The following is a 25669-nucleotide window of genomic DNA, read 5'->3' on the forward strand; positions in this document are numbered from 1 at the left end:
TCTCATTTTTGTTACATTTATTTAAAGACATATTTTTATAATTTTATTAAATTAATAGTATATTTTATTGGTGAATAAAATGCATATCAAACTAGACTTTATGGACTTTATGTGAGATAATGGAATAATTACTAAAAAATAATAAGCACAATGAAGTATTAAATTGTTTTTGTCTCATTTTAGTAAACTAATAATTAATCAAAATATTGATAAACTTATTGATGGTTGCTTTACAATTAAATTGAAATAATTTTCAATATTGATAAATTTATTCTTTTTTGTTACGTTTTATTCACAATAATTTCTTTATAAAAATTTAAATTTACTATAGATGCAAAAAGTTTACTTGAATTCTTAATTATTAACTTTTGGAACATTACATTGAAGCTCGATTAAAAAAAATATTAGTGTTATTGACTCGATTCACTATATTTTTGTAACAAATTAGAATTTGATATAAGATACTCCCTCCGTCCCTGATTAAGAGTCACACTTTTTTATTTCGGTCTGTCCCCAATTAAGAGTCACACTTCATTTTTACCATAAATGGTAGTAGGTCCCACATTCCACTAACTCACTTCACTCACATTTTATTATAAAACCAATATAAAAAAGTGGGTCCCACATTTCACTAACTTTTCAACCAACTTTTCTTTACATTTCTTAAAACTCGTACCCGGTCAAACTGTGACTGCTAACGGGGGACGGAGGAAGTATATAAGTTATATATTCTTAATTCATGTACTCCCTCCGTCCCAAGGAAGATGACCCCTTTCTTGGGCGGCACGGAATTTTATGCAACTTTATTTTGTGTGTTAAGTGGAGAGAGTAAAGTAAGAGAGAGAGAGATAAAGTAGAGATAAAGGGGATTCCATTTTTGGTACTAAAAAGGAAAGTGGGTCATCTTCAATGGGACGGAGGGAGTAATATTTAATATTCTAAAGATATATAGTTAATGATATATGATATATAGTTACATATTCTCTCTTTTAAGTTCTTAATTTGTGAAACTTTGTGTTGATCTCAATTAAAAAATAATTACATATTTTTAATTCATGTAATATTTAATATTCTAAAGATATATAGTTAATGTTTTCTCTTTTTTTTAAAAAAGAAATATTAGAGTTCTTGTATATTCACTATATTAACAATAAATTAAATTTTGATATATAATGGAGTAGTATAATTTATACTGATTGGGTTTGTGGTTTTGATTTTAATTATTTGTTCCAATATTTTAATTTTTTTTAAATTCTTAATTTGAGTGACAGAGTCTTACTAGTACTAGTCAATTAAAATAAAAAAATTATTTGATGTAACAAAGGCTATAGAAAATAACACAAAAATACGATAACACACAAAAATACGATAACACAAAAAAATACTTCATCATAATAACTATATTATTTTATTATAAATTAAAATTTGAAAAAAAAAATGTTTTAATTTTTAGTAATTTTTATTTTTTTCATATATTAAAATAAGTGATTTCATTGTTGTATATTTTACGATATTAAAAAAAACAAGCTATAAATGAATAGTAATTCTATATTAAGTTTTCAAATTATTTTATAATTAAATATAATGTTTTAGTTATATGGTGTTTAAATTAATACTACTATAATGATAAATTTGTAATCTAAATTAATATTTTTTAAAATACGTATTAATTAACATGGCAAAAAGATATATATACATATGAATTTTTATGAAATCCATTTATAACTTTTATGCATGATTCAAGTTTATCGCTAATTAATGAACATGCATATAGATAAATGTATTTAATTTGATTTGATTTTCCTTAACTAGATACATATTCATTTAATATGATATTAGGATAAATTAGTCACAATATAAAATATAGCTATGTTAAAGTGACATAGGGGTATTATGGCTTGGAGACATTATGTCTCTAAATCACTGCTCTATCAATAATTAACCCTCACATATTGAATTTCAATCACATTAATTGGTATCATTACCACACCAGTTTACAAAGTGTCATTACCTTATTTAACTCAAAATACTTTAATAATTTGTTCAAAGTTATACTTTACATACACGGGGAGTGATCAATTGTTAACTCATCATTTAATTACTAACTACAACTAATTTAAGGCCACATGATTTTAAAAAACGTGTGGTCTACAATTTGCCACGTGTAATTTTTGTTTTTATTAATTAAATCGAAAAAAATTTAAAAAAAAACGCCAAATTAGGGTTTTGGATGAAAATGTCAATATAGTGTTTCGAAAATATCAACACAATGCTTTGAGAATGTCAACACAAATTTAGGATTGACATTGTATATGCTTTATATTAACATATTATCTTAGCTGTATTGACATTAGTCTGTGTACGAAAAATACGAAAATTCTAGATTTTTTTTTTCAAATTTTGACGTCGGAACATATGCATGTAGTATATCGTTCGAATCCTTATAAAATTATCTTTAATTTGATATATGTTATATGAATTTAAAGTTTTGAGATTTCTTTTAAAAGTTAGTTATAACTAACTTGACATTAATACCCCTATTAATATTTTTTGGAATTAATCCTATGGCCTTATTGACGTTTTTTGTTGATCGTATTGATATTTCGTGGTTGGTGATTTAGGCCTTTAATTTGAATATCTAATGACTATTATTGAGTTGTAGTTAGCAATTAAGCATTGAGTTGGCAATATAACACCCCCCTACGTGACAGATTATATAAAATGGGTTGCAGATTAACTACTTGAAAATATGTAAAAAAAATGTACTAATATTTTCTAAACTAAGTTTTGGGAATGTGTCACCAAAGATGGGCGTCGTATCCGTGGGGCTGTAAAGAGATTTTGATGTTATCCGCGAATAAGGACTAGCCGTCCTCTACGTAATATGCAACTAATTTGATTTGGAAAAATAATTTGATACATGATGATTATTAATTTATTCTTAGTCAACTTTTGTATATGGTGCATCTCTGTCTGAAATTTAGACTATTACATAGAGAATCCCAACCCAATCCATTCACGTGGAGGCGACTTCGAAACTCCTCTCTCTATGACGGAGAGAAATCTAAAATATTCAGAATGAGAACAATAAAGATAACAATACAATTATATACAAACAAAGCTATAAGCCATTTACATTTCTTACATTGTAAAACACTAGACCCAAACTCATTTTAAGGTTTTTGTATGGAGCAACACTAAATATGGTACTATCGCAAAAATTTTGTGAGATATATATTTAAAAATTATGTAAATTTTGAATTTGGTGTATGTAAATGGTTAGAATAATACTACATTAATATGACATATACTTAAAAAAGCTTGGTTGGAGATGGTCTAACTATTGAAAAGATTCTAGTGCAAATTGTGCAATAAATTGATAAAAAGCTAATTACCAACAACCATATATGAGCGTATTTCCCCTCTCTTATTCCTTTTTTTTTTTTTTGAAATAATACACATAAATAAATAATTATATTTATTTTACAACACCTTAATTCCAGCACCATGCAAAAGTATTTGGATTGGTAAATTAATTTTAAAGTTATAGTACAATTCAGTACCACTCCATAAAAACTAAAATTGAAGGGAAACATATAGTTAGAATTTAGAAACTTTAAAAATTAAAAAGCGAGAGGTATATACAGTCACACGGAATGTGACAAAAAATTATGGAATAACAGATTCCATTGGCATATCACGAGAAAAAAAGACAATGCATGTGAATTTGATGTTTCCGTTTTGCTCGATTCAAATTTAATGATGATTTAAAATCAATGTTCAGTTTTTAATCAGGCGATGTACTGTTAAAATATCCTAGTTCATTAATGAAAAACGATCTTATGCATTTAGAAATTAATTAGATGAGTTAAAAATATGACAAGATCAATTAAATTTCCGTCCTTGAACAGAAGAGATTCTATAAAACATATTAGTATAAGTACGTATATACAGAGACTATATACTAGTAATCCGTTGATTTTACTACTTGCAATATTTTTTTATGATGGGTCCCTACTACTATAATGAATTGAGGGCGTACAATTAGTATTTATGTGAATTAGTATAATGAATTGAGAGCGTACAATTGATACTATATAATGTTTTAGTATTTATGTGAATTAGTACAATGAATTGGGAGCGTACAATTGATACTATATGTATAAACTGTTAGTCAGTTGAAACTAAAAAAATTACAATTAGTATATTACAACTATCCCATGTTAATGTAAAAAAAATGAATGAAATCACTATATAAGTCTTATGAGTCCAGCCTTCTATCACCAATTGATTTTAGGATGAAATTCATGGATTTCTATCATGGTATCAGAGCAGGTCGCCGACTGTGGGTCAAATTTAACCGACCCAGTAGTATATCAGGGCCTAAACCGGAAAAATGACTAACCTAACAGCATATCTGGACTTAAAATTTGGGCCAAGTGATCCAACCGAGCGAAAAAAAAATTAGGTCAGTTGTCCAATCAATCATAAAATAGTCCAACCCCTCTAAGGTTCACCTTAAAAGGTTTGAGAGATGATGCCGACAATTGAAACTAAAAAAATATATTAAAACTATCTCACATTTAAAAAAAAAACTGAAATCACTATTTAAGTCTTATAGACCCCTTCTCTTATCACCAATTAATTTTATGATAGAATTCTTATATTTTTATTATAATTATTAGTATTTGTGTGAGTAAATTTCTATTATAAATATTAAGTAGTATTTGTGTGAGTAAAATCTGAATGAGAGTGCCCCTGTATCCACAATGCCGCACGTGGCGATCACGAATACGTGCGTAGATATTGCCAGTTGTAAGAATGAAGACAAGGCCGTTGGTCAAGTTCAGCGTATCACGCTGTAAGCGATAAAAGAGTCTCGAATGGTGGGCTGCCACATCATCGGGGGGGCACTGATTCTGCAGGAGCAGCAGATCACGGGCAGTTTCCAGTGGGCGAAGATATTTGTTTGGAGAACGTTGTATGCTGTCTAAATTTGGTAATCTTTGGTGATGGAATAAACTAGATATACGTTTCCGTGGGCGGCGAAGCACGTGGTTTGGTGTGTTTCAGTTTTCCCTGCACCATTTTCTGTGTGCTTCTTCCGGTGTTTTCATTATTTTTTTTATTACTCCTACTAAATGAACAGGGAGTATTTAAAGACAATAGTATAGTATTTTACTATTGGATCTGAATTTAAAATAATTTGATATCAGAGAATTAAATGTACTGTTTTGCTTCATATACTTTATGGAAAAATGTTCTATTGGAATACATACTTTTATCCAAAAATATAATCTTAATAATGAAATATACTTCCTCTGTCCACAAAATAATATTCACAATTGGCATTTTTGGTCGTCAAAATAGTATTCACTTTTGTCATTTGATGTCCACAAAATAATGTCGACATTTACTTTTTTTTATGAATGGATTTCCACTATCTCATTATTACACTCACATTCTATCATAAACTAATATATAAAGTGAGATCCACGTTTCATTACTTTTTCAACCCATTTTCCTTAACATTTCTTAAATCTTGCACCAAATCAAAATGAGACTTTAAATCGTGGATAAGAGAGTACGAGTTTTAATGCAAAACTTATAAAATAAATTAGAGATAAAAAATAAGGAATTAATTTAATATTGTAGAAAATGTAACTCAAGTCATTACAAATAAATTTACCACAAATAAATATAGACTAATTTGGATGAATGATCTAAAATGAAAACATAACTATTTTTCGTGGACGATAGTATTACGTGGAGTATCTTCTAGTTCCATATTTATATAAGTGCAAATTACCGAAAACCTCGAGTTTGGTCAAATTATGGTTTATCCCGCAATTTTCCAAAAAATATAATGTACTCCGTTAATATTTGTTCTTAATTATTAGTAGTTTTTATTTATTCTTTATTAAAATTGTATATGATATAACAATATAAAAAATCATGGAGTATATGAAAATGTCAATATTAATAAAAAGGTTTTGAATTAAAAATTATGAATATTATGTAGATACAATTGATGTAATAGGTTATTCATTATTCATATTAAATATTACCGATTTGGTAGGTGGAATATTAAATACCGATAATATCGAACAGGCGTTGGTTGTAAGTTGTAACAAAATGCCACACATACTATAAATAATTACGTTACATAAGTAATAGTACTATTAGTATTATTGAATAGAGGTGTCACCTTCACTTCACTATTACATGGTAGGCTGTACCTAAACAATAATATCGTCACAATAATAAACGGCATGCAGTTTTTAGCCTTTTTTGCTGTTCACGCTCGCGTAGTTGAGTCCTATCTAAGTAATCAATAATTTTTATTTTGTATGTCGTACGATCATATTTATTCTCAATTGGCACTTGGGTTACTGTCTCATTAAAACTCCATAACTCTACTGCAAATCGACAAATGTTGAATTTTGGGCAGTTGGCAGAGATTTATTTTTTGGAGTCCGAATTTAATTCAACATTTTTGCAATTCTTTTTATTCACCATCCTTTTGGGATTGTTAAAGTTTAATAAAGCCAAAATTATTCTGTATTCAGGCTTTTCATGGAGGAGGATTGGAATGAAGCCAAGAATACAGGCATGTGATGACCGCCATGGCCTGACACGTGTTGTGTTGTTCAAAACTTTTCCATGACCTAATACTAATAGCACTTTTTTTAGTTGTATTGACGTATTTTAAAACAATAAAAAAAAATAATAGGAGTATTTCCCGTTAATAATTTACGAGAGACATGTCTCGTGATTGACGTATTTTAAAACAATAAAAAAAATAATAGGAGCACTTTTTTTGCTTAGTAGGAATCCTTGGAAATTATAGGAAATTTGTTTTCTTCATTTGTGACTTGTGAGAGAGCTACAAAGACAAAAATGTCAAAAAAAAAATAAAATTTGAGTTTATTTTACTGTTTCACAGGCAATTAATTGTAAAGACAAGTACTATTCAATGAAATGCAACTGACAGCAATGAAATGGCCCAATGGCTTCTCCTGTCACAACATGAATCTATTTATGCCCCACTGGTTGGGGATTTTCCATAATCACAATAACACTTGTAATATTGATTATTAAAGGGTTAAATCAAATTTTATTTAGTTGTAGGAATTTAATACTGTATGTGATTCCAAATACAGCCCCTCCATACAAATGATATTACAACTGCTTTCATTTTCTAGAGATGGTTGAGTCCTTTGATTGTTGGGCCTATTGTTTTTTTGCATCTCTTCGTTACTTGTACGGGCCTGATGACTACTGGGCCCAATCCCAATTTTCAATATCTCTCTGAACTCCCTTGAGGTATAAATTTTATTGATAAGTGATAACATTAATTTACCATGCTAATTAAGTACTTATTCACTCAATATATTATAGCGTACATACGAATAGTTAAATTTTCAATTCTGCTAATTTTTTATATGGTCGTCAAATTTACTACGAATTACTCCTATTATATTTATGCCTAATTAAAGTCAATTAGTTAATTTTACTGATCTCCAATTTCAAGAATGATATTGGAGGTTGCAACCCCTTTTTGACCGCCTTCAAAATCCAAGAGAAAGAACCAAAATTTATACATGGAACTAAGTAAAAATTGGCCAAAAAAAACTTGGCTACAAAAGTAAGGGTCCTTTGCTGGAAAAGTGTCGGCCACAAAATATATCCAGACAAGGCACATTCCTCATTTCCTTCCCTAACTAATTATACATAAACTACTATTTAAAACTTAACATATTTTTCTAATTAAGTCACAAGACTAGTACTAACTTGATGAATGCTTAAAAATTAATACTCGTACTACTAACAAGGTAGCAAACTCCATGTTTTATGGGATGAGCGGAATTTGCTTGTTGTGTATTGGACGTCGTCTTCTAACCCAAGAATAATCCATTGTGAAATATTCTGATTTGTTGGGGCTCTCTACCCATTCTCTCCATGTCCCTCTTTTTGTCGTCATCACTTCTTCTTCCTTCCCAATCCTTTTCTTGCCTGTAAAAGATCGCGTAGTAAATCATAGTATCAGAAATAGTATAATGATCATACAGATTATGTCATGAAACAGTTTTATGTTGACTCAAAAGATACTCCTAGATTGCATGTGCCAGTTTGAGTTCAAAACTACTTTATCTCCTCTTGCCTTTTCAAAAGTAGTAACTGAAAATTAACCTACCTGCCGAACCTTCCAACAACCTTTTCCGCAGCATTATTCCATTGTAAGCTGAACTCTCCACCTTTGATCAAACCAAAATATTGTCATTAACTAGTACATTCACACACACACATGAAAATTAAATGAACATACATTTGCCACTTCTAGGAGTTTGAGTTTTCTTGGTAGTGATACCAGAAGTTTCTGCTGACCTACAACAATTGAAGATATGAAGTCATGAGATAATGCTTGACATAATAATGTAAGAGAGAAAAGGGAATCACATAATAGGAAGACTATTAGTACCATACTGCTGCAAAGATTCTTGCACATTCACATTATCAGAATATGCCACCAAAAATGTGACAGCTAGGCAGAATGCAGTAGTACCAAGTTTCTTTGACAGTTCCATGCCAAGATTTCTCAAACTAGATTTATCACTCTCTCTTTTAAATTTGCTTTGTGAAGCTTTTGATTTATACACTGGAATAGAAGACACGGAGTATAAAAAGGAGATCGATGCCACAACTAGAGAAGGACATACACAAAGCACAAAAATCAGAATTCCAAAATATGTAGAGAGATAAACCTATATTTTATAGATACTCCACTTTTTAGGGAACTTCACACAATTTGGGATGAATTTTCTTTTTCTTTTCTTATTTGTTTTGACACCTACTATGTTAGGACCACAAGGCTACCGCATTCCGACAAATCAGCCACTTTAATATGTGAAGCAACTTCAAATGCTTAAGTTAGTTTTTTTATTGCCTAAAGAATGTTTCTTTAATGTCTCTTTCAAAATCTGAATGTTGTTCAGATTCTGTTGCTGACAAGAAAGAATATACTACTGTATTAGATTTAATCAGTTTGATCAAACTTCTTATTTTTGTCAGTAATTATATATAGTTCTCTCTGATTCTCCTAAAGCCTATATATGTCGTTGGCTAGGATGACCTTTAGTAAATTAGTTAAAAGAATACTAGTGTTTATTCAAGATGGAGATCCTGAAAAGGAACTTGTGTTCTTTTACATACTAGTAAAATACTTTAGATATATAAATAATGCATGTGACATATTACACAACAAGGCTAGAGAAATTGCTACTAAAAAAACAACAAATAAATTAAGATTTAGCAATTGTATGTCTGCACCTAACATCCTAACATGCACTAGTTAGAATGTACAACAGAGAAGGCCTGAATCGCCTGATCTCCAACACTTGTATATCCGAAAACATCGCCTCTTTGCTTCGGTCATTCTCACTGGACTGGAATTCCATTCAGATTGTAAACTGCCCAAAAACAACAGTGAGAGCAATAGAAAGAAAGGTTTACAATGGGAAAGCAAAAGATCTGCCACTGGTTTCACTGCCATCCGAGCGAAGGGAGACGTTTCCAGAAAATGCTACTGGCCCTTAGTGCGTGATGTAACCACCCGTGGAAAAGCTAGACTCACTCCCCAGCAGTTGTGTAGCAAACATTCACTAGACAAGCAAAAGAACGTCGAAATCCAGCATATATTCCCAATGATCAGCATATAGTAAAGGTGATCAAAAGTAGAAAGTCCACACAATTATATATGTATCAAACGCTAGAACAATCTGTAAGCATTAACAACAGACATGCATGTAGTAGTACTAGTACGTACACAACATTTTTTTTTTGCGTATATATCAAATGAAGAAACAATAGACAAGAAGGTCGATTACATCGCATTTTTCTCTATTATGCTTATACCCTTCACACATTTCATAGCTATAACTTTTCAACCAATATCTGTTGTCTCCACTGCCAAATTCCCCAAAATCTACCAGATCTAAACTAAGCTGCCATATTATCTTGCACACAGAATTTTCAATATAATTTTGCCAAATGAAATAGAAAACTCCTCAGATAAAATAAATATATTTATAAAACTTGAATATCAAAAAATATAGACCTTAAATAATTTTAATATACATAATACTAAAGAATAATAAAAAGATTGAATAAAAAGGTTGATTAAGATTGATTAAGATCATATAAACAGAGTACTGAAATTTATTTCCTTAAATAAAAAAGAATTTAATATTTTATACTAGCACAACGTATAAAAGCCCAAACTTATTACCAATAATATATTCCCTCAAACCCTCAGAAATCTCTCCCCTTACCGCCGAAACCTGCCTCGCCGGCCTCGCTGTGGTATGTTCGGCAGTTATTGATTTTTTCAGTTCAACTATTCTGACCTAATTGTTTGTGTTTGAATTGATTTTGTTTCTATTCTAGATTGATTTCCTGCTCATTTATGCATGTTGTTTATAGATATAGATTAGGGTTCATCATGGGGCGGGCATACAGAATGAAAGGCCAGAAAAGGAAGAACAAACTTGAGAAATACGATAGAGAGCAATCAGTCGAAAAGAAAGTGAAGACGGATGGCTCCAACTCGGAGATTACGGCTTGTGATATTCCCGGGATTCCGATTGCTCCGCTGGATACGGGAAACAACAAGCAACGAGTCATCTTTGTTCTCGAGAATGCCTCGTTGGAGGTTGCCAAAGTTGGCAAGGTTCGTTTCAAAACTCCAACTTTTCTAACATTGGTGAGTATTTTATTACTGTTTTTTTTGGTGACAGACTCATCAGCTTTTGAGTTCGGACGAGCATGCCACATTTTTGGCCAAGAATAAGCGCAATCCTGCTGACTATCGCCCCGATATTGCTTTTCAGGTATTAATGTTGGATCAAAAGCATACGAATTAACAACTTGCTTTAGTATTTGCTTATGTTTTGTTGATACTCACATTGATTTGTGTATTCAGCTCAATTTGATTGCATTTCCTTTACGACCAAAGGCTTGTATGCTACCCTTTTATTGGATTTATTTCTCTCACTTTTTTCTTGGCATTTTTAGGCAATCCAAACAATTTTGGATAGTCGCGTGAACAAAAGTGGGAGGCTGAAAGCTCTCTATGTAAAAACACAACAAGGCCAACTTTTGGAGATCAAACCCCATACGCGTCTGCCAAGAACATATAAGAGGTTCTCCGGTCTCATGGGTCAGTACAACTGTTTAAAGACCTAGCACATTTTGCATATATCTGTTTGACAAACGTAATTACACTTCTAATCTTTGTTATTAACTGTTACAGTTCAATTGCTGCAAGATCTGCGCATTACTGCAACTGGCAATGGTGAGAAACTTTTACGCCTTATACAGAACCCTGTGACCCAGTATTTACCCACCAACAGTCGTAAAATAGGTGAAGTGGATATTCTTTGCTGATTTTTGTTTCTAGTGTTTGTGTTTGCTGCCAAATTAAATCCCAACTGGTTTTATTGGACACTTGGACTACAGGCTTCTCTCATAGTTCAGAAAAGTTGATTGACATGCACAACTATGTTGGTAAAATCAACGAAGATTTGGATTTAGTTTTTGTGGTACATTACCAGTCTTTCTCGCTACTTTCTTTACCAGTGCTATTCATTTAGCTTGAATTCGTTAACATTCTTCTCTGGTGCATCGACAGTTAGGAGCAATGTCCCATGGAAAAATTGATGAAGATTATGTTGAAGATTATATCTCAAGTAAGTGCTCTAGAATCCATGAAATGTGTAAATTTAAGTCAACATCTTTTGCAGGATTTCGCTTATATTTTCTGCTCCTTATATTTTTAAAAATTGTGAGGAATGAGGTATAAGTTTCCCCTTATCTCATACCTGAGGAGAACTTAAGCCAAATTGGTTTGGGTCCATAATAGTGATTTATTTCAGTCTGGGACCACAAAATAACCATTGCCAGAATGCCTTTGCCTTATTTTTTACAATTTGGTTGATCAATTTAATTGTCTGAAAAAAATTCTGCTAGAAAGGAAGAGAAGCATAGAAACGAGATAAATCATATGATTAATACTCACCTTTCTAAGTGGTAGGCATATCACCAAATTAGTGCTAAAAGCCAACATAATCATAGCCCTTTGGTGATCAACTCATTTGAAATGAAGAAAAGTAAATATTAGAGCTTAGACACATCATAATGATTTCAAGTGATTCAGCCCTTGTTTGTGCAGTTACTTCTATTTTTCAGATCACTTCTTTGAATATTAACTTTTGGTACAGTAAGGTGACATATGATGTTGATTTATATCCTAAGTCAGATAATCCAGTTTACAAAGTTATTAAGCCATATTACCTAATTTGTCAGGGTATTTTGCAAGAATTTCACGGTTTGCTTCTAGTTTTTGTTTTTGGAATGTGTGTATTCTGATTATCTTGATGTCTCCTTGCAGTCTCCGAATATCCATTGAGTGCTGCATATGCCATTTCGATAATTACAAATGCTGTAGAGCGAAAGTTCAAGATCTTGTAAGTCGTAGCCAAAGCCCCTAGGCTGTAAGTTTGGTTTCGTATACAAGCAAGCGCAAGCAGTGACTTTAGCATATTTTCAGTTTTCCTTTGCCAGATTGTACTAGTTTTCTTTTGCAGTTATTTAATTATATATAAGTATGATAATCGAAAAGCGATATATTTTTGTAAATGTGCGTTCTTATGTTGTGAATTTTGAGATATACTCCAACCAATTAATAAAATATCCTAAAAGTACTTCTAAATTTTAATTGCAAGAAAAACATGAAATTAGGCACCATATAAAGGAATTAATTTGCATAAGAATGATTAGAAACTGACATCCAAAAAACTTTCTTTTTAAAAGCTACTATCATAACGACCGAATTTGAGGTTACATGATTAAAGTCTAATAGTATTGATTTTTAAACACGATTTATTATGTGATAAAACCTGAGTTAAACATTTTAAATCTAATTTATATGAACATGGCCACTTTAATATGTCTGTTAACTTCAAATGCTAAAGTTAGTTTTTGTATTATCTAAAGAATGTTTAGTTGATGTCTCTTTCAGAATCTAAATTTTGTTCAGATTCTGGTGCTGGCAAGAAGGAATATTAGATTTAATCAGTTTGATCAAGCTTATTATTTTTGTCAGTAATTATAAATAGTTGTTTCTGATTCTCCCCTAAGCCTAGGATGAGCTTCTGTAAATTAAAAAAGAATACTGTTTTATCAAGAGGGAGGTCCTGAAAAGGAACTTGTGTTTTTTTACATAAAATACTTTAGATAAATAATGCTTGTGACATTTTGCACAACAAGGCTATCGAAATTATAACTAAAATAAAAATAATTAAATTTTGATTTAGCAAAATGTATTTCTGCACCTAACAACCTAACATGTAGTTAAAAGCCTTTAGAATCTACAACAGAGAATGCCTGATCTCCAACACTTGTGTTTCCGAAAACGTCTCCTCTCAGCTTCTGTCATCCTCACTGGACTGGAATTCCATTCAGATTGTAATCTGCCCAAAAAAAGACAGAATCATCAGTTGGTAAGGATAAGAATCTCCACAAAGGAACCACACGAGCAATAGAAACATAGGTTTACACTGGGAAGGCAAAAGATCTGCCACTGGTTGCACTGCCATCTGAGCGAAGGGAAACGTTTCCAGAAAATGCTATTGGCCCTGAGTGTGTTATGTAACTGTCTGCAGAAAAGCTTGACTCCCCTGGATCATATCTCCTTAGACTAACAACTGGTCCATTGTCAGCAGCCCTATCATCCTTGCAGTCAAGGGACTGATCTAGAGCATTATTATTGTTGTTCATGTCATTTATGCTAGAATCCTGAGGTTGTCCTCTTTGCCTAGTATCTGAAGGAATTTCAGATTCGATCACCTCTCTCGAGTCAACAGGGTGTTCCTTAATGAGTTCTGTTTCCCCACTTGTAGCACCCAAGGAGTTGAAATTGAACGTTATGCTTCTTGTTTCCACCTGACTGTTGTATTTTAAGCTACTTTTCTGCACATCCTCCTTTGGCCTTGCTTCTGTTGATGTCGCAGCAGGACCTTCAGAAAACTGCTGCCCACAAAATGTCAATCTAGATTAGCTACATTTACAGCTTGCTGTGGATCAAATCATGCTCCTAATAATTTTTCTAAAAACTTGATCACAAATTCTTGATACTGTCTTATACTACTATAATATTGACCAAGTACAGGAAACTCGAAGAATATAACTGACAGTTAACATGATACTTTTAGCAAGAACAAACCTGATCTGGCAGCTCATTTCCATCAGCATCAAAAGCACTCAGAAAAGATCTGAGGAAACTACGAGTGCCAAATTCTTGAATTGGAAGAGTCTCATCTACAAAAGACTCCACATCCGGAGCATGCGTTGCTGTTTCGCTGGTCGCTCCAAAATCCATTCCATCTTCCTGTATCGATTCCTCCAGATAACAACCTGTGGCGGTATCCTTGAATGAAGATCTTTCTGACTGTGAATTTGGCTGGCCTTGGACAAGGAATATCTCATTGCTCCCCTGCTGATTAGCAACAACAAACTCTGAATCCTCCAGTGAAGTAGCAGCTTCTAGTACATTTGATATGAGAAATTCGTCTTCAACACCTCCAGTAGCCGCATGGTTGCTATGGTCATTCTGAGGATGAGGAAAACAATTCCCAGACTGACCATCCTCAACATTATCTATCAAAATTCTTCTGTTTGCAGGCATTCCCTCATCAACGCATATATCCTTCACAACATGATAATTGAGTTCCTTATAGCAAACTACCAACTCAGGTCGCTGATATTCCAGCACATTTTTATCCATATACAAATGTTTATCTCTTCCGAACAAGTCTGAAGCGGTAGCTACATACGGAGACATACAATCACTTGATTTATTTTCATTATCATGCTCTGGCGTGTTTTGCACTTCATCTTTAGCATTTGTGTCAGAAGATACTGAATCTATATCATCCTCCAGACTTTCCTGACGACAAAGAGGTCCATTTTGAAACTCGTCCCCTTTAAGGTGTCCATTTCTGTTTGTGGAAAGATCATCGTCAAGTTTAGGGTTCCAATACACCTCTGTGCCTTTTACATCAAAAGGTGAAGGATGGTCCGTTTCTTTACTTCGAACAGGCATGGGGTCAGAGTCCCTCCCCAAATATTTAGAGTCGTAATGAGCTCCATCCTGATTCTCCTTCATGATCATCATGTCTTGTGCAGCTGAGTCACAGACACTGTCACAACATATGCAGATTGATTAAGATCCTACTAGCAGGCAAGTGAAAAATCGGAAGTAAAATATAAAGTCTACATGAGCATCTACAAATGAGACATATGCAGTAGGAAATGTTCTTAATAACGTTTTGAAACAAATGGAAACTATACCAGTTTTCACCCTTCACATCCGTGGGAGAAGTTTCAACTTCAAGAATCCTCAGCAGTTGTGTAGCAAACATTCACTAGACAAGTGAAAGAACGTCAAAATCCAGCAAATATTCCCAAAGATCAGCATATAACTAAGGACCTAAGGTGAAACGTAGAAACTCCAAAAAATTATGTATCAAACGCTAGAACAATCTGTAAGCATTAACCACACATATGTATGTATAGAGAAATCACATAAATCACATACCTGGTCATATAAGCTACTCCTACAAGAATATATCTATCATTTATACTTTTACAAAACATACATTCACATAAATCTCCTGAGAACTACAGAAGCAATGAAAGAATACTCTGTATTTGAATAAAAAAAATAGTAAGCTTAAATGACTAAAAAATTAAATACTGCCTTGGAGCAAGTAACTATGAGAGCCTAAATGACTAAAAATTAAGCTTAGGATTCTAGGAACCTTCCATTTGTCTAATAGGAAGGAAAGGGACAAAAATAGGTTGCCACTTTTCAAAGGTAAATTGAATATTGCCTTGGAGCTGTAACTGTGCGCAAAAACAGGTAAATAATAGTAGTAAATGGAGAACTACATTCACGTAGGCAACATAAATGCACATAGAAAAAGATGTTAGCGTACACCTGTTTTGTCCATAACCAATTAAACTGGTTCACAATTTCAAAACAAGATCACTATCCAAGGCAGTGTCTATTATGCTTATACCGTTTTCAGTTTTCACACATTTCACAGCTAAAACTTTTCAACCAATATCTGTTGCTCGACTGCCAAATTCCCCAAAATCTAGCAGATTTAAGAACTCTTGCACACAGAAATTTCGATATAATTTTGCAAAATAATATAGAAAATTAAGATAAAACACTTAAAGATTACCGCATTAATGAACAAGCCTAAACGATCTGAGTGATATGAAGATTTGAAATCACCTTTTGTTTCGTGCAACCTCCTTCTACGAATTCGGCAGACGTCCTTCCTTTCCGTTGCAACGTTTCATTGGACCGATCAACCTCAAAAATACAGAATTCGAAAGCAAGGAAAAATTTCCCTATAAAAACTGAGAAATGGAGCAACAGCTGCGTAAATCCAACGGCTAGCAGGAAATAAAAGAATAATAAAGAGAGCAAGTAATTCGTACAGATGAGGTGCAGATCCGAAATGAAAGAAGAAAATAGGGAAATGCGTTAAGTTGAGAGCTAAACACATACATACGCGTAGGGATGTAGGTAACGTGTGTACGTGCGTAGGAATGAAGGAAGGAGAAAGAGAGAGATGAAAGAGCCTCACCTCACGCCGTTAAAATAAACATAACATAAATAACAACTGTATTTACAGATAGATGAGGCCTAGTGAAAGGCAGAGTGGCAGCCATCATCATCAATCCCTCGCCACTAACTAATACAGGTCAACTCTTCCTTTCTCTCACTACAACCTACCATGCTTTCTCTACCTGATTTTAGTTAATCATTTATTGACACACAAAACATATCCAACAACCTAATAAATGAGGCATTCGCGACTCGCATTAATTATGAGGTTTCTCTTTAACGGAACAACTTTTTCCGTTTCCGATATTTAACGGAACCTACAAGCAAAATGGAGTATTCATTTTATTATCCGTCAAATATTTTTCATGAAAATATAAAATTATAATTTAGATATTATTCAAATTGATTACTAATAGTTGTATCAAGCCTTTTATTATTGTTATTCTGATATACTAACGCATAGTCCTATTTTCAATGGTAACCATCTTATACTATCATGTGTTGCCATGGGGCTTTAAATTGGACTTAATCACTAAATGTGGAATATTTTGTACCGGATGTTATGGTGAACATTCTTAATTAATTTTCAGTCCACCGGTGGAAGATCATAAATAGGTGAAAATTTAATGCCATTCCATTAAAAGTTGGTAGAAATTATATATCCGATATGATGTACCCACAGAACGGAACTACTAATATTTGGTGAGTAATCACATAAATATATCAATTTGAGTTATGCAGGCTAAATTGATGCGGCAATAAGTAATTCAACCTATAAAGTTTGCGAACAATGTACTTTTACTTAACGATAGTAAATCCATAATCCCATATTTTTCTACTCAGCCAGCCAAATACATACTAGTACTAATTGCTAGCACACCATTGCAATTGGCAACTTGTGCTCACAACTTATACATGCACTAATGCACTCTCTATAATATTGATTACAAATATTGGCCATGTTGAGAATATTAATCGATGTCACATCATATTATTCGATTGACATTTCAATCCACCTGCTCGCAACATTGTCTACTCAATGAAATTTATTATAAAATCTAGGAGTATTTCTAATTAGATGACCAAATTGATGAAATTTGTGCAATATATACACATCAATATGTACTTATTAGACTTTCAAAGAACATTTGATAAAATTTTGTGGTATTTTGGACATAGGATTATAAAAAAAGCAACGCTAAAAATTCTTATTTGCATAAATCATGACAAGTTTTTTGCCTCAATATTATTAGCACATAGGACATGGCACTCTTTATTAGTATGTTCCACCTAAATATACAAATTATCATAAGATTTATCACACTCCTAAGAAATAAGAATTATTATTCTGTTTTACGTAAAATATATCTGTAATGTTGACAAGATTTAGTTTAAAAGCCAAGTCATAATGACATTGTACGTATATTTTTTATTGCAATATTGGGTTTTATTTTACTCTCTCCCTCCAGTCCCCAAAATTTTATCTCCTTTTTTCATTTTAGTACATCCACCAAAAATAGTCCATTTCTATGTTTCAATTTTTTTTTTACACATTACATGGTCTTATTGTCTGCTGATTATATATATATATATATATATATATATATATATATATAGAGTCCTATTATCCACAAATCCACTCTTAAAGACCGAACTAGAGACCAAATTAAGGTCATCCATTTTCTTAAGCTTGTGGTCAGGAATAATTTATAATTAATTTAATATTTTATTTAATAAAACTTTTTTATTTTATTTTTATTTTTATTTTTATTTTTATTTTTATTTTTTATTATTTTTTCTTTTTTTTTCTTCAATAAAAATTTGTCGGAGTAAAATAATGAACTATATTCAGTAAATAATGAACTAAATGAAGTATGTAATGAAGTAATTTTGACATGTTATTGAAATACATTAATGATACAACAAATTTTAGTGTTAAACGTAAGCGGTAGTAATGAACTATATTCAATAAATAATGAACCAAATGAATGTTAGTAATGAAGTAAATATGACATTTTATTGAAATACAATGTTAACTGTGTTAAACGTCAAGCAGTTGTAATGAAATTATTACTTCATTCCATTAGTTTAATACTTCATCCCGTTAACTTATTACATTTTTTAGTCATGCTATTACTTCATTCCATTAGTTTATTACATCATTCCTTTAGTTTATGACTTCATCCCGTTAATTTATTACTTCATTCAGTCATGCTATTACTTCATTCCATTAGTTTATTACTTCATAATGTGTTATGACATAATTATCTTTCAGTTGAAGTGAATTCGGTATATAATGAATGCGAAAATTTACTTCATAACATACGTTCATTTAGTTCATTATGCAGTGAATACAGTTCATTATATGCCGTATTTACTTCAATCGAGAGACAATTATGTCATAACACATTCTGAAGTAATAAACTAATGAAATGAAGTAATAACATAACTGAATGAAGCAATTATTTAATTACCACCTCTTGATATTTAACACAATTAACATTGTATTTCAATAAAATGTCATATTCACTTCATTACTAAAGTTCATTTGGTTCATTATTTAGTGAATATAGTTCAATATGTGGTGAGTTGAATTTAGTTGTAGATGAAGTCAAGCGGAATATTTATCAATGCTGAAATCCATAGAGACCAAATCTGCCGGCAGCACCAAATCTCGGCGGCAGCATATCTCAACACCGACTGCCTCGATATAAATCGATCATCATCCAACATCGACTGCGGCAGCACACCCGCCTCATCTTTCCTAACCTCCCTCCGGCTTCCCTCCCCCCGCCGTCGTCTGCCCATTCACACCCAATTTTTTCCCCATCCGAATCCTTCCACTTCCTCACTGGCGGCGCAAGCTCCTGCTCCCTCTCCTTCCGCTCTTTCTCCTTCTCTTCCTTCGCCCTATCCTTCGCAACAGAAGCAGCAGTAGCAGCCTCGCCGTTCGGAGCAGGCTGCGGCCGCCCCGCCTTGAGGTCCAGGTTCGAATTCGACGGCTTCAGCCTCGCATGTGGAAGCTCCGGCAACGGAAGGGCGTCAATTTGGCAGGAATCGCTGGCATAGGTCTCGCCGAAGAATTTAAAGCGGAATCCGGTGCGTTTCTCCCATGAAGAGGGGGCATTGCAGCGGAATCCTGCCCCGGCAGTGGCAATGGACGCTTGTTGGGGTTTGAACTTGCCATTGATTGATTGAGAGAGGTAGAGAGCTAGCAAGCTACAAATGCATAGCTGCTTAATTAAGAACATAGCACATTAAATTTGGGGGAGAGAGAGGGGAAATGGGGAGTAGATCTGCGGAGATGGTTACGGTTTTAGAGTGGGCGTCTCAAATTGATTAAAGAGATTTCTCAAAAACGTATGGACCAGATATGGTCTCTAGTTCGGTCTTTAAAATTGGTTTGATATTGATTACAACTCTCTCTCTATATATACTTTAACTATTTTTTTAATAATCTATTCCTTATCAAAGTTGGATTAAAACTTGCATTGTTTCACAACTGTACATTTTAGTAGACCGGAGACTATAACATAATATATACTACTAATAAAAATAAAAAATAAATAAATTGTAAAGAATAATTATTAATTTCTGGTCATTAGGTACATGGAATGCTCGTGGTGGAAATGATGACCACGTTAGGAAAATTATTGAAAGGTCCTGCAGCCAGCATAATTCTACAATACTACGATATACAATTAATAATTGAAATTATACTGTAATAACTTTCAGAAAACATAAAAAAAAAATAAAAAAACTTGAATGGCAATATATGTTTGAGTTGACTCGTAATAATTTGATTAACCAACCTTTCTTCCAATTCACATAAAGCCTACCACAATTCTAGAGGCCCAAGTAACTGCATATATAATCATACAGATTATTTTCATTGCAAACAAAATACTCGAAGAGAGCGTATGAATTATTTAATGATTGTATTAATCATGTGTAAATTGGAGTTGGTCGGGTCAAATTTATATAGGTGCATAACTAATAAGAATATTACAATAGTAAAAAGAGGTAAACAACAGACACGAATCAAGGTTAAGGGAAAACAAGTGCCAAAAATTTCTGAAAGTCATACAGAAAATGAAGTCTTTGTCCAACACAAGACAAATTGCAAGAATTCTCGCCGATATACGAGGCACTTTTGTTAGGATAAATTGATGCATGATTTATGGATAGAAATGCATGGTCATGTTATCTTAGGTTGCTAACTATCTTAGATTGCTAATTGCTAGCTATGTCAACTGTTATAAATGTTAACACAAATACATTTGTATGTCAACTAAATTTTGTTAACACACAAATATCGCCGCATTGATATCTATAACATAGACTGCTGATCATATAGTTAGTATTTAGCAATTAGTACTAGTTAGCAACTGATCACATTCCTATAAATACATATGGACAAATTACATATCTACGATAGAGATAGACTAATCACTATTTTGCCTACAATTTTTTTTAAAATATAGATAGTAGTATACTTTTTACCGAATAATTTTATCTAGAAAAACATTACAGGTAAAAAATGTGAAGCTCATCAAACTATATACTTAATAATTTATTTTAGACAAAGTATATTATTTTCAACAATTTTAATTTGCCTGTAATATACTGTAGTAGTACTATATAAGTATATATTATAGTCCAGTGGTCAACATCCCGGGGGCTAAGCATCAAATGTTACATTTTTTTAATGTTTTTTTTTTCTATTTTGTTTCTTCGAAAGAGAGTAGTACTTCCATTTTGTTCACCTCTCGTTCCAAACTTTTTAATTGGGATTTAAAGATTCAAATTTAAATGTGATGATTGTTTAATTTAGCAGTATATATCTTCAAAATTAAGAATTGGCCTGCAGTAGATGCATCATGCACGTTGGTTGAAGTTCTTATAAGAGAATGAAAGCGGCAGAACCAACTCAGAGTCCAAACTAGTACATGTTAGCAACTAAAATTAGAGATCATTTTCCCTAATAATAAAACCCCAATTTCTCGTTCGGTTCATCTGGCCTACTATTATTCAGCATAACATTTCCGATCTTACATTTAAAAATAGGAATTATTCATATTTTAATGTTGTTATTGAACACTAATTTTTATTGAAATGGGAGGCTAAAACAATCAAAATGAAGTTTAAATTATCACAAGTTTAGCACAGCCATCATGCTAAGTAGATTTAGGCCCTCTTTGTTGGGCTTGAGGCCCAATACAAAACATAAGATAATAGCGATAAAAATGTTGCTACCCAGGATCGAACTGGGGACCTTCAGTGTGTAAGACTGACGTGATAACCACTACACCATAGCAACTTGTTGATCTTATCGTTCATAAAATATTAATAGTTTAATAAACAAACAATTAACAAGAGATTGTATACACATGCTGGTGCAAGTGATCCTCCAAAATCAAGGACACATATATGTTAGTAATAAAATAGCTGTTGCATGAGAAAATTGTTACTGCATGTAGTAATTGTAATGTTAAAAGGTTTCAGTTATGCCACATTAGTATTTTAACCCTTTATTATTAATTTTCATTTTGTTACTTATAGCTAGGTATTAATTCCTACTACTATTTTTATGATACTATAATATTTTGACCCTATAGTGTTCTTCTTACATCACTGGACTTTGTTGACTACAAACTGTATTTTTTATTATTTCACTTTTCATAAGAAAAATCTAACAAGAATACATAATTGGATACCTATTTTGAACTTCAAATTGAAATAATGAACTAAACACAAGATGACAAGAAATAGTATGAAGGTGATTAAGGGAGCAGCCATCGAAGAGGAGCACGGCCCATTATTTATTTGACATAAAAAAAATTTAGTTTGCTCAGGAAAATAAATCGAAAGCCCATATCTTTTTTATATAGGAAAAATGGAAAATCAAAAGCTTCTTGTCTTTTACTACCAAGTAAAAAGAGTGACTATATATCAACATGTAGTTTTTTTTATAGGGAAACTTTTTCTATGTAAGGATTTCATGGTGCCAATTGCCAAAATAAAATAAAGAATGTCTTATTTACGAATAAAATGATACACCCACTTAATTTAGTAATATGCGTCTTTACTTTCTTTTTTTTTCTAATATACAAGTTTTACTGTTTTAAGACTCGGTGAAATGAAAAGGAAAGACTCGGTGAAATGAAAAGGTTAGTGAAATATGTTTCGCTTGTATATATTATTTTTTAGAGTGAACTACATAAATGGTATCTAATCTTTCACTTTTGTACGCAAATGGTACCTGGTCTTTATTTTATATCGTTTTTGGTACCTATAAATCACATTTTTGATACCTGATGCAATTATCACCCCAAAATACCCTCTAGACAAATTCATTTTTCCATTTGTGTCATAAAGATATTTTGAGCATTGACAAAACTATTACCAAAAGTGATATTATAATATCTTCTCTCATTCTCCTCACTCTTTATACTATTATTATTAATCAATATTAATATTATTATTTTGATGTTATAAATTTATAATTAATTTGTTTTTTAATATTTTTTATATATACTTAATTATAATTATAGTTATAAATATACTTAATTATTATAATAATATTATTGTTATGTAAAAATTAGTAGTAATTAAGAAATAGTAATTATTATTTTATATGTATTAAATTAATAACTAATGAATATAGTCTTAATAAAAATTTAAAATTGTAAATTGTATTTATTATGATAAAGAGTTGAATATTTTTAGTTAGGTGTTTCAGCCCTAAAATGAGTATAAATAATTTAATTAAAAATATTCAAATGATTTAATTACTTTAAATAATTAATTTAATTAGGTGTTTTGTTATTGATTTATATTGTGAATGCAATTAGATGTATGTATAAAACACTAAAAAAGAAAGAAGAAAAAGAAGAGAAAAGATAAAAGAGGAAACATAAACTAAGGAGAAAAAAGAAAGAAGAAAGGAAGATAAAATACTACTAAAAAGAAGCAGAAAATGAAGAAAAAAGAAAGAAGAATAAACTAAAGAAGAAAAAAAGAAATAAGAAAGGAAGAAAACAAAATCACATATTTGGTTTTACTTAATTGAAATTTCCAAAAATATCCTCCATAACAAAATAATCACATGTTTGGTACCTAGGGTTATTTTTGTCACTGGGTACCAAAAACGATATAAAATATAGATCAAGTACCATTTGCGTGCGAAAGTAAAAGATCAGTTACCATTTATATAGCTCACTCTATTTTTTATAATTAAATACGTTTGGAATGAGTAAATTGAATGTAATGCTTACTTATTATTCACACTAAAAATGAAATGAGTCTTCTATAATAAAATTTAAAATAATAATGTTATTATTGGACGGAGGTAGTATAAGTAATTACCAAAGAGTTCATCAACCATGAACTTGATTCGAATCGAATACTTGACCTAGCCACTTGATGAGAAAAAGTTCAATGTTCTAGACACACTATACTATGCAATTTGCTTACTCTATGATCATTTAATGGAACGGCCAGGTCCTTATTTTTAAAGTTTATGTTACACGAGTGACGAGACAAATAAGTAGTCTTTTTCTCATGGAATATTATATGAAACAAAAAAATGTATGACTTGTAACGATTCATTTAAATTTAGAAGGAAATAATAAGTTGGAGTTGGTGGTTCAAAGACGATTAGAAAATTGATAGGATAAAATTAGAAATAGAATCATGCTACTTTTTTAATTCTAGAACAGTTGAATTATGCCAAAAGAAAATCGTTTCCGAAGATTTTGTTGTTCTCCACTTTGATATGATTTGTATGTATACATTGCTAAACATTTTTTAAGAAGTGATGTTATTAGTTACAACAGATGCTTCATTTTTGGGTTTAAATATCAAACTCGCACTAGCTAGTTGCAATAATTGAAATGAAGTATTCGATATTAATTTGTATCATGTTATCTTTCTCTTTCTCTTTCTAATTAGTGTTCCATAAGTTTCAAAGTAAAATCCCAATTAACCATTCTATTATTCATCAAAATGTATAAATTTCTTGAATAATAATTTTTCAAGACGTACGCACGACCCAGCCAGTTGACAAGTCTAATTAATACTACTAGCTACTAGCATCCTTACACTACAAAAAGTTGTTTTGCAAGCACCAAAGTGCTTGCAAATAAGCATATATGCTTGCAAACAGTCATTTTGCAAGCACTTTGCAAGCAAAAAAGGTGCTTCCCATTTCGTTCGTTGCAAAATTTGCAAGAACATTAGCAAGCACATCTTTAAAAATTGCAAGCACATTGACTAGTGCTCGCAAACTGGATTGCAAATTCTAACGGTCAAATTAGTACATTGCAAGCATTTTTTGCTCGCAAAACTTCCTCCAGGTTGTCGCCATATTTAACTTTTGCGAGCATTCACTGTGCTCGCAAACAATAATGCATTTTCTGAATTCATTTTGCAAGTACCACTGTGCTTGTTGTTCAGCATTTAAATTTTAATATTTTTCTATTAAATTTTTGTGATTTTTTAAAAATTAATATTAGGATTTACTTTTTCAAATCATAATATGAAATAACTCAATTGAATGACAAAAAATTCAAATTTTACATAGATACAAAATATTAGTTCACACTTCAATTCACACTTCAATTCAATCCCATTTTTCAGATTAAACAAGATTAGTTCAAAAAAATACTAGTTGTATATTGCATCCCCTTATAAACATGAAATCTCCCACAATTTAGTTCAAATCTATTTAAGCCACTCTTCCTAGGACTTGCTGACTAAGGACATTTACGAGCTCCCGCAATTCTGCGATCTCTTGATGCAAAGGCTGAACTCGTTGCTCGAGAAGCTCATCAACCTGCTCGGTGCTAAGGCCAGACGAGCTGGAAGATGAAGAGCCCGCAGTTGAGCTGGTAGCAAATGGAAAATACAACTTTGTAGCTTGCCCAGCTCCGGGGACCTGTTTCCTTTTCTTTACCCTCCCAAAAAGCT

At 31.9% G+C, this 25669-nt stretch overlaps 3 protein-coding genes and 1 non-coding gene across 8 annotated transcripts; 1 reads left to right on the forward strand and 3 right to left on the reverse strand.

Annotated features, from left to right (window-relative positions):
- Nucleotides 1–7577: 7577 nt before the first annotated feature.
- Nucleotides 7578–8704, reverse strand: LOC125210022 (protein GOLVEN 6-like). The gene is made up of 4 exons (XM_048109602.1): nucleotides 8483–8704; nucleotides 8330–8388; nucleotides 8198–8258; nucleotides 7578–8016 (listed from the first exon to the last, which is right to left on the reverse strand). Exons 1-4 carry the CDS (start codon nucleotides 8586–8588, stop codon nucleotides 7853–7855), a joined length of 390 nt encoding a protein of 129 aa, XP_047965559.1. The 5' UTR covers nucleotides 8589–8704; the 3' UTR covers nucleotides 7578–7852.
- A 1608-nt stretch (nucleotides 8705–10312) lies between these two features.
- On the forward strand, nucleotides 10313–12668 carry LOC125208935 (ribosomal RNA small subunit methyltransferase NEP1-like). The gene is made up of 8 exons (XM_048108468.1): nucleotides 10313–10362; nucleotides 10483–10729; nucleotides 10797–10889; nucleotides 11074–11218; nucleotides 11312–11422; nucleotides 11518–11600; nucleotides 11690–11747; nucleotides 12449–12668. Exons 2-8 carry the CDS (start codon nucleotides 10502–10504, stop codon nucleotides 12526–12528), a joined length of 798 nt encoding a protein of 265 aa, XP_047964425.1. The 5' UTR covers nucleotides 10313–10362; nucleotides 10483–10501; the 3' UTR covers nucleotides 12529–12668.
- Nucleotides 12669–13218: 550 nt separating this feature from the next.
- On the reverse strand, nucleotides 13219–16857 carry LOC125211381. Of its 5 annotated transcripts, none has more exons than XM_048111138.1 (6): nucleotides 16719–16857; nucleotides 16361–16488; nucleotides 15409–15482; nucleotides 14282–15257; nucleotides 13616–14088; nucleotides 13219–13529 (listed from the first exon to the last, which is right to left on the reverse strand). In XM_048111138.1, exons 3-6 carry the CDS (start codon nucleotides 15477–15479, stop codon nucleotides 13421–13423), a joined length of 1629 nt encoding a protein of 542 aa, XP_047967095.1. In that variant the 5' UTR covers nucleotides 15480–15482; nucleotides 16361–16488; nucleotides 16719–16857; the 3' UTR covers nucleotides 13219–13420. The 5 variants fall into 5 exon arrangements, with proteins under 5 accessions (XP_047967095.1, XP_047967094.1, XP_047967096.1 ...); XM_048111137.1 differs by lacking the exon at nucleotides 16719–16857 and adding an exon at nucleotides 16570–16688; XM_048111139.1 differs by lacking the exon at nucleotides 16719–16857 and adding an exon at nucleotides 16640–16664.
- Nucleotides 16858–21946: 5089 nt separating this feature from the next.
- On the reverse strand, nucleotides 21947–22019 carry TRNAV-UAC. The gene has a single exon. It is a non-coding gene; the product is annotated as a tRNA-Val (tRNA).
- Nucleotides 22020–25669: the final 3650 nt, after the last annotated feature.

This window comes from Salvia hispanica, chromosome 3 (genome assembly GCF_023119035.1).
Source record: "Salvia hispanica cultivar TCC Black 2014 chromosome 3, UniMelb_Shisp_WGS_1.0, whole genome shotgun sequence".
NCBI lineage: Eukaryota > Viridiplantae > Streptophyta > Magnoliopsida > Lamiales > Lamiaceae > Salvia > Salvia hispanica.